At 41.9% G+C, this 17,781-nt stretch overlaps 1 protein-coding gene across 2 annotated transcripts in view; it reads right to left on the bottom strand.

Moving 5' to 3' along the window:
* Positions 1 to 17,781, bottom strand: part of LOC140212761 (transmembrane protease serine 13-like) — a 48,490-nt gene that overhangs the window by 19,479 nt on the left and 11,230 nt on the right. For both annotated transcript variants that reach the window (XM_072283944.1, XM_072283945.1), the window contains exons 2-8: positions 14,242 to 14,476; positions 11,626 to 11,730; positions 9,133 to 9,246; positions 8,913 to 9,042; positions 6,793 to 6,891; positions 4,272 to 4,315; positions 3,075 to 3,240 (exon numbers count right to left, since the gene is read on the bottom strand). In XM_072283944.1, the coding sequence (XP_072140045.1) occupies positions 3,075 to 3,240; positions 4,272 to 4,315; positions 6,793 to 6,891; positions 8,913 to 9,042; positions 9,133 to 9,246; positions 11,626 to 11,730; positions 14,242 to 14,476 (893 nt within the window). The remainder of the gene's footprint in view (positions 1 to 3,074; positions 3,241 to 4,271; positions 4,316 to 6,792; positions 6,892 to 8,912; positions 9,043 to 9,132; positions 9,247 to 11,625; positions 11,731 to 14,241; positions 14,477 to 17,781) is intronic.

Below are 17,781 nucleotides of genomic sequence, written 5' to 3'. Positions count from 1 at the left end.
ATTACATAAAAGAAAATTCCAGCTGCGCAGCAACAAAGGTGATGTGCACGGGAACATTTCAGTTACTGTGTGGCTGCGCACCCGCACAGCTTAGAGGGAACTGTGAACCTATCTCTATATCTTTGTTGGCTCTTTATGTCCTCTCATAACTTGCTAATCCCCCATAGCAAATTTGCCTACAGTATGCACAGTCCCTTCATCCAAGTCATCAATATAGATTGTAGAGGGTTGAGGACCAAGCACTGATCACTGTGGAACCACACTGGTTACTGATAACCAATTGGAAAAAGCTCCAGTTAGTCCAACTATCCATTTTCTGTTAGTTAGTCCCTTTCTTTTCCATAACATTCCTCTCATGCACCTCTTACCTTATGCAAGAATCTTTTACATTGCATCTTTTCGTTAGTCCAAATGGCTTTTGGAAATCCAAATACATTCTATGATCTACTTCTCCTCTATCGACCCAGTTTGTTGTATCCACAAAACTCCAGCTAATTTGCCAAACACAATTTCCCCTTCATAGAACTAAGTTTATTTGACTAATGGTTTTCTAAATACACTGCTATTACCAACTTGATAATGAATTCCAGAATTTTCTCAATGCTGGGTGTCAAGCTAACTGGGCAATAGCTTCCTGTTTTCTGTCTCCTTTCTCGAATAGTTTTATTACATCTGTGACTTTCCAGTTCACTGGAACCTCTGGAATTCAGGAAATGTTGATAGATTACAATTAATGCCACCGCCATTGCTACAGCCACTTCCTTTCAGATCTCAGGATTCTGCCATCAGGTCCAGGAGACCTGCTGGCCTTTGCCCCCGTTTGTTTCCCTTTTTCTTTTCTCAAGTGATAGAGATAATGTTCCTCTCTTCCCAAAGTCCCTTGGGATGTTTTCATTATGATATTTTTTACGTTTTTCATCATGAAGAGAAATAATCTCATCACTTCCTCTTTTCCATGATTAATTCTCCAGATTCAACATCTAAGTGACAAATATTTACTGTAACTACTCTTTTCTATTTTACATACATGTAGAAAATCTTACTCTATGTTTTAATCTCATTTGCTAGTTTATTCTTATATTCTATCTTTTTCCTTTGCTGGTTCTGAAAATTTTCTAATCCTTTAACCTACTGCAAATCTTTGTGGCAATGTTTGCATTTTTTTAATAATTTCATTCCATCATTTATTTCCTTATTAGCAAAAGTGATGCATCCCTCTCAGAGAACCTTTCTTTCTTACAGGATTACACCTTAATTGAGATTTAATGAATATTTCCGTAAGTATCTGCTTCTGCTGATTTACCATCTTATTCCTTAACCTATTTTCTCAGTCCACTTAAGCCAATTCTGTCCTTTTATCATTGTAATTGCCTTTATTTATTTTAAATAATGACACTAGTTTCAGACCCAAGTTTTTCATTCTCAAACTGAAATTGAAATTTACTGTTCTGTGATCACTCTTTCAAAAGAAACTTTTTAATATAAGATCATTAATTAATCTGGTCTCATTACATAATACCAGATCTAAAATAGCTTTCTCTGAGAAATATAGAACCAATATTTCATGACATACTGTTTCAAGGAATCAGCCCATTATATGAACTTGCTCTCATTTCCAGATTTGTCAGTTTGATGTATCCAACCTAAATGATAAATAAAATCACCTATGATTATTACAAGCCCCTAATAAGACGATAAGACATCAGTGCAGAGTTAGGTCATTCAGCTCATTGGGGCTGCTCTAGTCTGTAGTCGATAAAGAACATCTTTATGTGTGCACCTTTGCTGTCCAGATGTTCCAGGGTTGAGTGAAGAGCAAATGAGATGGTATCTACTGTGAATCAGTTGCTCTGGTGGGCAAATCGGAGCAGATCCACGTTACTTCTCAGGCAGGAGTTGATATGTTTCATCAAACATCTCAAAACACTTCATCACTGTGGATGTAAGTGCTACTGGATGACTGACATTGAGGCAGGCTACCATGGTTTTCTGAGGCACTGGTATAATTGAATCGTGCTTAAAGCAGGTGGGTACCTCAGACATCTGAAGTGAGAGGTTAAAAATTTTTTTGAACTGTCCAGCCAGTTGATCAGCACAAGCTCTTAGAAGTTGGCAAGGTACCCCATCTGGGCTGGATGCTTTTCGTGGGTTCACCCTCCTGAAGGCTGCTCACGCATCATCCTCAGAGACTGAAATAACAAGGTCATTGGGGGCTGTGGGAACTTGTGATGATTCCTCCATGTTTTAACGGTCAAGACGAGCATAGAAAACATTGAGCTCATCTGGAAGTGAAGCCCTCTTGTCACCAATGTTGCTTGATTTCACTTTATAAAAGGTGATAGTATTCAAGCCCTGCCACAACTGCCAAGCATCCTTTGTTGACTCAAGCTTAGCCTGGAATTGCCACTTCACCAATGACGTGGCTATCCAGAGATCGTATCTGGACCTCTTGTAACTTTCTTGGTCACCGGACTTGAATGCCTCAAACCTGACCCTCAGCAGGTTGTGGATCTCGTAGTTCATCCAGGACATCTGGTTGGGGAAAATTCTGAATGATTTTGTGAGGAAGCACTCATCTACACCTGTTTTAATAAAATCTGTGAGAACCATGGTGTATTCGGTCAGATCCACTGATGAGTCCTTGAATACGGCCCAGGCCACCGACTCGAAGCAATCCCGATTAGACTGTAGAAACATCAGATGTCACTTTCCCAGCTTCCTACACCTTGGGCTAACATCAGTTTTGGATCCTGCATCCGTTCTGCAGCTGGACTTCTCCAGGAGTTTTCCCTCAGTGTTCAAAATTCATGGTCACGGTCACCAGCGAGGGATTGTCAGGGATTGAACGCTGGACCTTATACATGTGATGCATGTGCTCTCCAGCTAAGCTATATCCTTCAGTTATACTCTGTCCTACAGTATAACTACTGCTGTATGGTCTATACACTCTTCTACTAGTGGCTTCTCTCAATGCATTCATACATAGACCTTTCTCCCCACAACACCCCCTAGATCTTCTCCTCTTTTATCTGCTTTATACCATGACTAAAGACCAATTTCACCTTGTTACTCACTCAAAAATGCAGTGACTTGCGGTGATCACCCAGTCATGTGAGATGATGGATCCACCACACACTGGCCGCGACTTGAATTGAAGACTAACTTGCCAGGGCCACTTTCCCAGTCGGGCAGGTGCTCCACCCACGATTCTGGATGATGTCTTGAACCTTCTACCACAATCTAGATGCAAAAAGATGATATTAAAATGATGTCATTTTTATCCTTTTCCATTACAGATTGTTCTTATTGCTGTTTCCTATGGTGGGAGAGTCTAAGACCAGAGGACACAGCCTCAGAATAGAGGGATGTCCTTTTAGAATGGAGATGAGGAGGAATTTCTTCAGCCAGTGAATGGTGAATCTGTGGAATTTGTTGCCACAGGCAGCTATGGAGGCTAAGTTATTTATATTTAGGACAGAGGTTGATAGATTCTTGATTGGTCAGAGCATGAAGGGATAAGGGGAGAAGGCACGAGATTGGGGCTGAGAGGAAAAATGGATCAGCCATGATGAAATGGTGAAGTAGACTTGATGGGCCAAATGGCCTAATTCTGCTCCTATATCTTATGGTCTTATGTTCTTATATTGATTGCAAAAGCAAAACAAGTTTCTAGACTCATTAAATATCGGCAAGAAATTTAAACCTAACTTCTTGAATTAAAAGTATATTCCAGGGACATTGTACATAGCACAGGTTAGGGTATGTGTTCTTATTTGTGACCCTCAACAGATTTTCCATTCACAGGTGGAGAGGCTTCATACAGTACATACCATGTTTTTATATTCATTTTAGGCTTAGTAGTTATACTGGAATTATATATTGATCAACTTTTTTGTATCTCAGGTCGATTTATTTGGACTACATACTAAATTAATTTGCTCAGTCCCCTGCAAAGTTACATTATTAGTACTTTATTGTCATTGATATATTTAACTCTTTCATGTTAATAAAATACAGTAATGATATGATCTTGCATTACCAATGTATATCAATGTTTAAAATTAGAACAGTGCAGAGGAGTATATAACACGATAATGCAAAGGGACATTTCAATTTTAACCTGTGCTTAACCTACCTTCCAAGCAGACAAAACTAGTAACTGTCTAGGACTGAAGGAACCTATGGCTCAGCATTGGTAGATTTTAAAAGAAAATTAGTTTCTTCCCAGCATACCAAGTTTTAGTCTTTAACTCGAGCTTGATTATGCTTACCAACACAATAGAGACCGACGGCATTGTTGGTGGAACACTGGGAACTGAAAGAGAGGGCAAATCATTCCTGGTTAATGCAATGCAACATTGGGTAAGGTCATTGCAGATCAGTGAAGAAGCAAAATCAGTTTTGACCTATGTGATATATTTATATTAAATAAGATGCAATGTGGAATAAAAATGAAAATCGTTCAATAAAATCTTTTCAATCTTTTTTCAGCTATAATGACTATATTTGAATAGTGACTCTCCGTGTATTTAAGAAACAATTTGGTTACTTCTCCCAAAATTGCAAGCGTTTTCTTCTGCTCTAGGCACTGATTCTGACGTTCAGTTCATGGGCTTTAAATATTTACAATACACTGTTAATTACATTTAATATGTGTGTGGATAGTGAGGCAAAGAAGCCCAATCAATATCTCAATGTCCTTAGCTGGACAGGTAAACCCCAGAATGGGACCAGAACTCTGGTGCAGGCAGAGCATCTAGTCAGCTATACTCACAATGTCACATCAGACAGAAAGTGAAGAAAATATGGCTGGTCTCTTGGCAGTGCTCCCTGGTATCTTGGGGCTCAGTTCTACACATTGGCTGGTGCTCTCTTCCAGTTTGAAGGGGAAATTGTTGAGAGCTTCATGCTCCTGGTGTAAACACTGCCAATTATTTGTCCTGGTCCATCCACATAGATGTCATGGCCAAGAAAGCATACCAGTGCCTCAGAAGGCTAAGGGAATTCCGCATGTCCTTAATGACCCTCACCGATTGTTACAGATGCAGAAGAGAAAACATCCTATTCAAATGCAACACAGTTTGGTATGGCAAGAACCCGAGAACCTGCGAAAAGTTATGAACATAGTCGAGTTCTATCACGAAAACCAAACTCCCATCTATTGACTTTGTCTACACTTCACAGCCTTGGAAAAGCAGCCAACATCATCGAAGACCCTTCTCACCCTCAGTCATTCTCTCTTCACTCCTTCCATCAGGCAGAAGACACAAAAACTTAAGAACATGTACCACCAGGTTGAAGGACAGTTTCTATCTCACTGTAATAAGCCTCTTGAACAGAACCTTTGCATGAGACTACCTTATCATGGCCTTTGCACCTCATTTGACTAGCTGCACTGCACTTTCTCTGTAACTGCAACACTACATACTGCATTCTGTTGCTGATTTTCATTAGAATACTACAGCACAGTACAGGCCCTTCGGTCCCCAATTCATTCTGTACTTCCTCAATGTATTTATGTGTAGAGTGCTCAAACACCTATCATCTCTGGGAGGGGAAGTCGCATGCTTCTTCATAAGCTATCATGAAGGGGACCAGGATGGCAATGCTTGGTTGTTGGTAGGTAGGGTTAATACCTGACTTTCAAGAGCACTTGTGAGTTATGTTCCGGCTGGACTTAGTCCTTAAACTGCTGGAGAACAGTGCGGAAAGAACAGGTGCTGTTTTCTCCCGGTAGGGATTAGTTTTCAGTTCCAAGTGCTCCTGTCACGTTTTGTCACCCTGCAACCTTATCCTTCAATCTCTTTGGACAGCAGACTTCATCATGATCATGACTCCAGTATTTCTACTATTTTTTAATGTTTCTTAATTGTACATATGATTTTTTTTGTGTTCTATCGCTGAGCATCAGTGAACCATCTGACTGGCCTATCAGAGTTCTCTTTGGGAACTAGTTGACTTGATCAGCATTTCTGATCTGGCTATTGTTCACGATTGCACTTAATAATAAAAAAAAGACCTATATGGATGTCAAGCAAAGCTTTTCACCATATCTCAGTACATATGACTACAATAAACCAATTACTAATTACCATGGAGTGACTGGGCAATGTTCCCTTGTCTTTGGGGATTAGACCCACACACTGGGTGGTTCTCTCCTTCTCCATGAATCACTGATCAGTGTACACAGACAAAATGCTGGCGGAATTCAGCAGGACATCATTAGCTGGAGGGGAACAAACAGCCAGCATTTCGAGCCAAGACCCTTCATCAGAACTTCTTGGCCTGAAACACTAACGTGTTCATTCCTCTCCACAGATGCTGCCTGACCTGCTGACCTCCTCCAGCATTTTCTTATATGTTGCTCTGGATTTCCAGCATCTGCAGAATCTCTTGTGTATATGATTTATTGGTTAGTGTTCTCCTGGCTTTTTGTGTGTCTTCAAGTGACAATTCAATCTCATAATTTAACCGCCTGCAATTACTTATTTTAATTATTTGTTATTTTTCATTGTTGTCATTTCACAATGAAGACAAACTCTAGTATTGTAGTTTCCTACCACAGCCGGCAGATTAATTGGCCTCTGAAGATAACCCCTAGTGTGTAGGTGAGCGGCAGAATCTAGGAGAGAGTTGACAGGAACGTGGGGAGAGTAGATTTAACTTTATGTAGGTTTAGTGTAAATGGTCATCTCTGGCTTGGTTTGTTTCTGCTCTGTATAACATTACGACAAACCTCTCCAAGGAGCTTAACAGCCATGATCTTATTTTATTCAACAACCAAATACATACCTGTAGCTCAACATACTTTGTATATTGGTCCCTATTTCTGTTGTGTTGACCACAAGGGTTGGAGATTTCTTTGCAGTTATATTATAGCTGTTGTAAGAACTGAAAAACAATTGCATAAGATGATCTTCAGGAAGCTGAATAACATTTATTTTCTGTGGAAAAATGCAAGTCCTGTCACAAAACCTCAAAACTATTGCAAATTAATAAGTGAAAATCAGATTTATACTAGCAAATGCAGACGGGTTGAGCATGAGCAACAATTGGTGGTAGTTACAAAAGGGAATGCAAAAATATTTTACAGGCATACAATCAGTAAAAGATTTATAAGGGGAGAGATAGAGCCAAACAGGGACTGAAAAGTAAATTTACTCATAAAGGCTGAGGTACTCGATGATTAGTATTTACCAAAGAAGATGTTACTGGGATCCCTACAAAGGAAGTAGACTTAAGATCATGGACAGTCCAAAATTGATAAAGAGGTGATTCCAGAAAGTCCAGCCACACTTAAAGTTGATACTGTACATCGTGTGATTTTGATGGGTATGCATCCTAGTCTGCTGAGGCTCATAAGGGAAGAAATTAGAAGGCCTTGGCTATAATACTCAAATGCTGATAAGTACAGGGGTGTGGATGAGGATGGGATAACTACAATAGTATGGCCTGATACAGAAAAAGAGTGCAGGGTAAACCCAGTAACCGAAGGTCAATCAGTTTAACATCAGAGGTGGGGAAAGTAGTATAAAAGATAATTAGGGAGGGAGTTAACGATCACTTAGACAAGCATGGATTGATCACAAGATGTCAGCATTTATTTACTAAAGATTTTAAACCACCATTTTGTCAAATTCTGCTTTTAATTTGACTTGACCTTCGGGCCCTCACCCTTTACTTTCTGTACCTACATCCAAATCCTTGACTTTCCTAACCCAGTATCCCAATTGTATCTCCTACAACCCAGTTCCAAATGCAGATCCTCATACACCCAGCACCTCAGCAGCAGACTTATACCATAAAACCATAAGACACTGGAGCAGAAGTAGGCTATTTGGCCCATCGAGTCCAATCTGCCATTCCATCATGAATGATTTATTATCCCTCTTAAGCCCATTTTCCTGCCTTCTCCCTGTAACCCTTAACATTTTTACCAATCAAGAGCTTCTCAACCTCCGCTTAAAATATACCCAATGACTTGGCCTCCACAGCTGCCTGTAGCAATGAATTCCATAGGTTCACCACTTGCTGGCTAAAGAAATTCCTCTTTATTTCTGTTTGTGATTGTCCTTGTACTCTGAGGCTGTGCCTTCTGGTCCTAGACTCTCCCACTATAGGAAACATTCTCTTCCCATTCACTCTATCTTGGCCTTTCAATATTCGATATGTTTCAATGAGACCCTCTCTTCATTCTTCTAAACTCCAGCAAGTACAGGCCAAGAGCCATCAAATGCTCCTCATACCAAATCCATTTCATTCCTGGGATCATTCTCGTGAACATCCTCTGGATCCTCTCCAGGACATCCTTTCTTAGATAAGGGGCCTAAAACTGCTCACAATACTCTGTGTGGTCTGACCAATGCCTTATAAAGCCTCAGCATTGCATCCTTGCTTTTACGTTCAAGTCCTCTCAAAATGAATGCTAATATTGCATTTGTTTTCCTTACCACTGACTCAACCTGCAAGGTAACATTTTGGGAACTCTGCATGAGGACCCCCAAGTCCCTTTGCACCTCTGATTTCTGAATTTGCTCCCCATTTAGAAAATAGTCTTCACCTTTATTTCTTCTACCAAAGCATATGACCATACACTTCCCTACACTGTATTCCATCTGATACATCTTTGGCCATTCTCCCAATCTAAGTCCTTCTGCAGACCCCTTACTTCCCAAACACTACCTGCCCTTCCACCTATCTTCAGGTCATCTGAAAACTTGACCACCAAGCCATCATCCAAATCATTGACATATAATGTGAAAAGAAGCAGTCCCAACACTGACCCCTGTGGAATACCACTAGTCACCAGCAGCCAACCAGATAAAGCCCTCTATATTCCCTTCCTGTTACATCTTGTGTAAGCTGTTCCTTGAGTACCCTGTACCCTATTTCCAGATACTTGATCGACATACCTTTGGAACCCCAGTTGTTGACATGTTCTGTCTGCCAAAGATTGACTCCAGGCGGTATAGCAAACAGGTAACCATTGTTTGTCTTTCCACGCGTAGATCTCCAGCTGTGATTCCCCTCCACTGAATCGGACTGAATTAGTAAAGTAAATACTGGTTTATTTAAGTTATTTCATTACAATGAAAGATACTTGATGAGTAACTGTGGATTGAGGCATCTTACCACATCCCAGTTCATCATTGTTGTCCTTACAATCACTGATGCCATTGCAGTGGATTATTGGGTTTGAGCAGCGTCTGCTCGATGATCCTTTTGGACTATCCACTAAGAACTTGACTGGCAAGAGAAAGCAAAGTAACTTGTTAACGTGCACTCATCATTAGCAACTCTACAGTTAGAACAGTTTCAACATTCAGATTCCTGAGCATCATTATTTCACAGGACCATATCTCCTTCATTAACAAAAAGTCTCAGCACAGGAACTACTTCTTGGGAGACTTCTACACTGCCATCATAGAGAGCATCCTCACCTCAGCCTGGTTTGATGCAGCATCCTCCCACAATATACAAAAACTACAGCAAACTGTCAGGGCAACATAAAATGTCATTAGCTACAGTTTACCATCACTGTAGGACTTGTGTGTGTCCAGGACGAAGAAACGGGCAGGAAATATTATTGTGGACATGACCCACTCAGTAAACTGCCTTTACTAAAAGTTCCTTTCTGGAAAGCACTATAGGGCTACTTAAACAAAAACTTCATACCATCTTAAAAAATACTTCTCCAAGACAGTTAATCTGATCAACCATTCCAGTTATCTCCCCACCCCCCTCAATGTATTACGTCAGTCACTGCAATGCACAGTAAACACTTTAACCCATTTTTATAATGCTATTTACATTGTAAATGCATACTGGTATTTATTCCATATCCATACCTTAACCTCTAACTTTATTTTTTATATAATTCTTTGTTCTTTGTAAATGTTGAATGTTGTTATTTTTGTTGCCTCACACACAAAAAATGTGGGAGAGTATTCATCAGGTCCTGCCAAAGGGTCTGGGCCTGAAATGTTGACTGTACTCTTTCCATAGATGGTGCCTGGCCTGCCGAGTTCCTCCAGCATTTTGTGTGTGTTGCATGGATTTCCAGCACCTGCAGATTTTCTCGTTTGTTTTTGTTGCCTGTCATGCTGACAGACCACAGCAAATTTGTAAAACATGCAAAATGTACACGACGAATAAATTTTATCTTTAATCCTTCTGTACATTGTGAGATGTATGTGTACTTGTGAAAGTTTACAAAGGAAATTGTGAGCAGACGTTGCACAGACTGGAAATTTATTCCCTTGAGTATGAAAGATCTAATTGAGATGCCAAGAATGACTGAACAATTTGATTGGTTTGACGGGGAAAAACTACACTCAGTGGCCACATTATCAGGTATGTCGTGTACCTAATAAAGTTGCCATTGAGTGTATGTTCATGATCTTCTGCTGCTGTAGCCCATCCACTTCAAGGTTTGATGTGTTGTGTGTTCATAGATGGTCTTCTGCACACCACTGTTGTAACGTGTGGTTATTTGACGTGTGGTCACCTTCCTGTCAGCTTGAACCAGTCTGGCCAATTTCCTCTGACCTCTCTCGACCACAACTGGCCAGAGCTGCTGGCCACTGGGTGTTTTTTGTTTTTTTGCACCATTCTCTGTAAACTCTAGAGACTCGTGAAAATCCCAGGACATCAGCAGTTTCTGGGATATTCAAACCACTCCGCCTGGCACCAACAATTATTTCCGTGGTCAAAGTCACTCAGATCACACTTCTTCCCCATTCTGATGTTTAGGCTGAACAACAATGGAACCTCTTGACCATGTCTGCATGTTTTTATGCACTGAGTCGCTGCCACATGATCGGCTGAGTAAATACTTGCATTAACAAGCAGATGTACAGGTGTACCTAACATGTGGGATGGAGCTGCAAAGGCACTTAATAGTGACACCTTTGAGCTCGCTTTTGGAAGCAGCTTAATTTCTACCTTTGATGTATTAGGGTGGATCTGGTTGTGTCAGAGACCCTGACTTGGAGTTTGGTTTTTTGGCAGTGATGGGACCTGCTCCCGGGGACCTCACGACTGGTCACTTTTCAAAATCCCAAGGACACAGCCTAGAAGATGAGCACGTCTTTGGGGTTCCAAGGCTTCGCAGCCCTGTGGACAACCCAACTCTATGCTGTTGCTGCCAACTGAAACGTCATGGGAGAAAACGGAACATCGGAAACAGCGGATCGGCTGTTGGGGGCTCCGTACATGGCGTATGATGACCAGATAATGGCAAGAAGTAGTTCTTCACACAAAAGCTTGTGGAAATCTAGAATTAGATCGTTTAAAACTGAAAGATGGTTTTATTGTCATGTAAAATTTGAGGTTTTACAGAATCAAAGTTAATGGAACAGAAATCTAATTATAATATCCAAATTGTATGGTGGGACAAGTTCAATGGACTGAATTTCTGTGTATTTCTGTGCATATGTTCCCATCATGGCCGGCTTTTCAGCTATGGTTATAGAGTAACCAGAATTGTTGGAAATAAGAAACAGTAGCAGGAATAAACCATTGAACCCCTTACACCTGCCATTCCATAATGCCACGGCTGATCTTGTACCTCATCTCCAATTTCCTTGACTAATTCTATATCCCAAAATAGCCAAAGTTACTTACAGACGATCCAAGCACCGATGCCCAGTGCAGAAAGTACTAGAAACAGGGAGATGATACAATAGTAGGTCCTCCTCTTTAGGTCGCAGCAATTTGAAGACTTTGGAGCTGAAAGGAAGTGGAAATTGCACTGAGTAACAGACTAAAACCAGGTATCACTCACTTCCAGTATGCTCCCCTTTTCGATCCTCCTCTATTTTGTGCTCTTTCCCATACCTCTCCTGCCCACAGACCCCTCCTATTGCCATCAGGCACATATTTTACCCACTGGGTCTCCCCTCCCCGTCCCCCATCTGATTCTGAGTCCATCACCCTTTCACCTCTCTTCTAATGGTTCCCATTATCAATTTCCTTATTAATCAGATTTCAGCAGAGGTAATCGTAATGCTCCTGCATATCACCCTCCCAGAATTCTCCACTTTCACCCTCCCTTCACCCCACCTGGCTCCATCTACTTTTTTCCCTTTTTCCCATCAGCTTTCATCTATCATTCACTTGCCTCTGCCTCACAACTCCATTCTGCCCCTCCGCACCTGACACTACCTGGCCACCATCTCTCACCTCCACCGCACTCCACTGCCCTCAACAATCCACTATTCATCTCTTGCCCATCTCACCACTTAGATTAGATTAGATCATGAGGACACTCAGTCCTCTTTTATTGTCATTTAGTAATGCATGCATTAAGAAATGATACAATGTTCCTCCAGTATGATATCACAGAAACACAAGACAAACCAAGACTAAAAGAACTGACAAAAAACACATAATTATAACATATAGTTACAACAGTGCAAAGCAATACTGTAATTTGATAAAGAACAGACCATGGGCACGGTAAAAAAAAGTCTCAAAGTCTCTCGAAAGTGCTATCATCTCACGCAGATGGTAGAAGGGAGAAAACTCTCCCTGCCATGAACCTCCAGCGCCGCAAATTTGCCGATGCAGCACCCTGGAAGCACCCGACCACAGCCGACTCTTGAGTCCGTCCGAAAACTTCGAGCCTCCGACCAGCCTTCTGACACTGAGCACCGAGCACCATCTCTGCCGAGCGCCTTGACCCCGGCCCCGGCAACAGGCAATAGGCAAAGCCGAGGATTTGGGGCCTTCCCCTCCGGAGATTCTCGATCGCACAGTAGCAGCAGCAGCGAAGCGGACATTTCAGAAGTTTCTCCAGAAGTTCCTCCGTGCTTCTCACGTCTGTCTCCATCAAATCAGGATTGTGCACGGTACCTACTTAACTTCCTCCCTCTTCTTTATACTGGGCATCTCCTCTCTCCATTCTTACACCATCATTTCCTTTCCCTCCATTGATGCTGCTTGACCAACTGAGTTCTTCCAGAAGATTACTTGTAACAGACTGCAACTTCTTGTGACTAAGTTAAATATAGAACAGAGTTCAGAACAGTACATCACTTCGACCCATAACATTGTGATGACATTTTAACCTATTCCGAGATCAACCTAACCTTCTGCTCTCACATAGCTCTCCATTTTTTTTCATCCATGTGCCTGTCTCAAAAGTATCCCTAAAGTATCTGCCTCTATTTCTACATCTGAAATGTGTTCCACAGAACCACCACTCTCTGTAAAAATGAACATACACATTGGTTAATGTCCATAGCAAATTTCCTGGTTGTCTAACGTGCTTTTGACATATTCCATACACATGGAAAATTGCAATAGAAGTTTACCAATAAAGTGTACAGTGGGCAGGTCGAACTCAATGGCATTACTTACAAAGAACCAAGATCAGGAAACAATCTTTGGCCTAGCTGGTCTAAACAGGAGTCTATGTTAGTGTGAGCCTCCTCCCACCTCATCCGATCCTATTGGCAAAATCTTCCATTTATTTCTTCCTCATGTTTATCCAACTTTTTCCAAAATATATCCTGAACTATTCCCTTCCTTAGTTTAGATTAGATTTATTTATTAATCACATCTATACCAAAACATACAGTGAAATGCATTGTTTGTGTTAACAACTAACACAATCTGAGGATGAGCTGGGCAGCCTGCAAGTATTGCCACACATTCTGGCATCAGCATAGCAGGCCAACAATTTTCAGCAGAACAACAGGTAGCCAACATGCAACAAGTAACAGCAGCAAAACAAACCCATCTCTCCAGCACTCACATAGATGGGCCTCCAACCACAGGACAGACTGTCTGGGGGGCATCCCACAAGTGTCGCCATGTTTCTGGTGCCAACATAGCATGCCCACAACCTACTAAACCCAACCCATACGTCTTTGGACTGTGGGAGGAAACTGGAGCACCCGTAGAAAACCCATGCAGTCATGGGGAAAACATAAACTCCTTAGAGCCAACGGCGGAATTGAATCTCGATCGTTGGTGTTGTAATAGCATTAACTGCTACACTACCCATACTACTCTCACAAATATGCATCCATATTCAGTTATATACATGGACACATTATTAATCAGGAAAATTGTTATATTCATTCACTAGCTTTATTAGGTCCATTAATGCAAATATCAACATATTAGATGTTCAAATATGCAAATAAATATTCAGAAATGTAAATGCCCTCATGTACAGCAACAAACATTTATTAAAGACACATACACACAAACACAGACACAGACGCAACCTACCTTTATTTTGGGTGACTTGAGTTGGAGGAGGGCTTGGAGCTGGAGCCGGAATATAGTAGGGTTGGTATGGTGCTGGTCCGGTGCTGGGGTAAGGTTGAGCAGGGTAGCGGCCAGCGTTAATGTAAGGGGGTTGGTTTTGTGGTAGATTTTGGTAGCGAGGTGGTGGATATATTTCTCGTGAATCTCCATACGCCGGTGGTTGAATGTGGTCTGGCAAATAATCGCTATAAAAATTCTGAAATAACAGGGCAATAAAAGGAAGGAATTTAACTGTAAAGTACTAATTTCACTCATTTCCTATAATCACCACTGTGGGGTCCACTGATCCCTTTAATTCAAAATTAATACTTGGACATACAGTGTACCCCCCCGTGCCACAGCTAGTCAGAGATAGAAAGTCACCAATATGAGATTCATAAATCGCTATTAAAATTTTTGAGATACAGAGTAAAAATTTGATCTTACAGAAGTTATATCAGAAAAAAGTCAAAATGAACACAAAATAAAAAAAAACAACAAATGTTGCAATTTTTTGTCAAGGGTTCATGTTACAGAAATTCAAGCACAGATGCTTTTTTTTTAGGAGTGTAGCTCCCCTGTAATACGGATGGTATGGATAGGATGCTTTGGTAACTTGTTGAAGCAGTGACAGCTAATGACCAACTGACCAAACTTGATCCAACTCTGGTGCAGTCTGAGTAGAGTTTTTATGTCCACCTTCTGACATCATGGGTTTCAGTTTCATCCCATGTTCCATGCACGTGTTGTTCGTGGAGTGTAGGAAAATTATGGGATAGGCTGGGCAGGTGAAGAAGGGATTTGGAAGATGATAGCTGACAGGAATATGAGAAAAGATAGCTATCAGGGAAACAAGTGAAGGAATGGATGCGACTGCACAGACTGACAATGAACACATGAACATTACATCATTACGTTTGCTCTCTCTTTGTATTACTTATGAGATGTTTTAATATACACTACATTTATTATTGTAATTTATAGTATATTTTAGGTATTGCACTGCACTGCTGCCACAAAACAACAAATTTCACAACATATGCCAATGATAATAAATCTGATCCTGATTTTGATTCTGAAGGGTCAAATAGTTGCCCCCTAAACTGTAAGAAAATACAAAATGTTAAGAATATCAATCAACTTAGCTAGACAGTGTTCACACCAAGAGCTTGCCCATCCAATCCTTAAGTGATCAGATACCGCGCACTAGACCAAAAGGACGAGCACATAATGTTGACTAACACTCCAGTGCTGCATTGAGTGAGTGCTTTATTACTGCAAGTATCATTTTTGGGTGAGATATATAACTGTGGCCCCTTCAGCCTTCTCATATATAAACAAGTCTAATGGCAACCTTTGACAAAGAGTCAGGAAGTTATACCTTGCATTCGGACTAATATTTGACTTTCTACCAGCACTTAACACTGTCAATCTGGTCTATCTTATTGGGGTTTGTGGGAATAGATAGTTGCATTCTGACATTACAGCTCTGATTACGCTTCAAAGGACTTAATTGACTGTAAGGTCTTCAGAGGTTCCTATGGTTGTGAGAGGTACCATTTATTGCCTCTTAGAGTCATAGAACAGTACAGCGCAGAAACAGGCCCTTTGGCTCATCTAGTCTGTTTTGAACTATTATTTTGCCTAGTCCTATTGCCCTGTACCTGGACCATGGCCGCCCTATCATTCCCATCCACGTACCTATCCAAATTTCTCTTAAATGTTGATATTGAACCCACATCCACTTCTTCTGCCCAACCAGCATGGCATTTGAGTGTTCCTTGCATCAATCAATCAGAGTTGGGTTGTAAATTGGAGCCAAATTGCATGGGGAGTTAAAATAAAGAAGGATACGGAGCCAGCAGAGTGTAGGCTTTCACTCCCTCAGGATGGGTAGGCTTTCAGATCAGTTCCAAGAGTTTCAAGGTAGAACACCCTTCAATGGAATTCAATCAAAAGAAAGGATCTTTGACTACACAATGTTACCCAAATCACAGAAATGGGCTGTAAGATCTTGTTTGACATGGTCACAGGGTCATTACATTTGACACAGAACTTGGGACATTTCAGATTTAGCTCGCAGCTTGAGATAAATTAACTTAAAAACCATCCCACAGATGCTGGAAATCTTGAGCAACACACACAAAATGCTAGAGGAACTCAGCAAGTCAGGCAGCACCTATGGAGGGAAATGAACAGTCAATGTTTCAGGCTGAAACCTTTCATCAGGACTGGAAAGGAAGGGGCTCAATTTCTATCTTTGATATCTCTTCTTTTCCTTTTCAAGGTTCTTTTGAAGACCCTGACCTGGAGTTACACTCTGACTTTGGTTCTTTGCGGGAATGGGACCTGCTCTCAGGGTCTCACAACCGGCCACTTTTTGATATCCCAAGGATGTGGCCTGGAAGAGTAGCGTGCCTTCAGCGTAAACAACAGGAATTCTGCAGATGCTGGAAATTCAAGCAACACACATCAAAGTTGCTGGTGAACGCAGCAGGCCAAGCAGCATCTGTAGGAAGAGGTGCAGTCGACGTTTCAGGCCGAGACCCTTCGTCAGGACTAACTGAAGGAAGAGTGAGCAAGGGATTTGAAAGTTGGAGGGGGAGGGGGAGATCCAAAATGATAAGAAAAGACAGGAGGGGGAGGGATAGAGCCAAGAGCTGGACAGGTGATTGGCAAAAGGGGATACGAGAGGATCATGGGACAGGAGGTCCGGGAAGAAAGACGGGGGGGGGGGAACCCAGAGGATGGGCAAGAGGTATATTCAGAGGGACAGAGGGAGAAAAAGGAGAGGGAGAGAAAGAATGTGTGCATAAAAAAAAGTAACAGATGGGGTACGAGGGGGGAGGTGGGGCCTTAGCGGAAGCCAGAGAAGTCGATGTTCACGCCATCAGGCCGGAACTCTGCTCTTAAACGCATCTCCCCCATTTCATGTACATCTGCTCTCACTCCATCCTCCCGCCACCCCACTAGGAATAGGGTTCCCCTGGTCCTCACCTACCACCCCACCAGCCTCCGGGTCCAACATATTATTCTCCGTAACTTCCGCCACCTCCAACGGGATCCCACCACTAAGCACGTCTTTCCCTCCCCTCCTCTCTCTGCATTCCGCAGGGATCGCTCCCTACACAACTCCCTTGTCCATTTGTCCCCCCCATCCCTCCCCACTGATCTCCCTCCTGGCACTTGTCCGTGTAAGCGGAACAAGTGCTACACATGCCCTTACACTTCCTCCCTTACCACCATTCAGGGCCCCAAATAGTCCTTCCAGGTGAGGCAACACTTCACCTGTGAGTCGACTGGGGTGATATACTGCGTCCGGTGCTCCCGATGTGGCCTTTTATATATTGGCGAGACCCGACGCAAACTGGGAGACCGCTTTGCTGAACATTTACGCTCTGTCCACCAGAGAAAGCAGGATCTCCCAGTGGCCACACATTTTAATTCCACATCCCATTCCCATTCTGACATGTCTATCCACGGCCTCCTCTAATGTAAAGATGAAGCCGCACTCAGGTTGGA

Source organism: Mobula birostris, chromosome 20, assembly GCF_030028105.1.
Source record: "Mobula birostris isolate sMobBir1 chromosome 20, sMobBir1.hap1, whole genome shotgun sequence".
Lineage (NCBI taxonomy): Eukaryota > Metazoa > Chordata > Chondrichthyes > Myliobatiformes > Myliobatidae > Mobula > Mobula birostris.
Note: the sequence above shows the minus strand (reverse complement) of the source record. Positions and strands in the feature narration are given on the sequence as shown.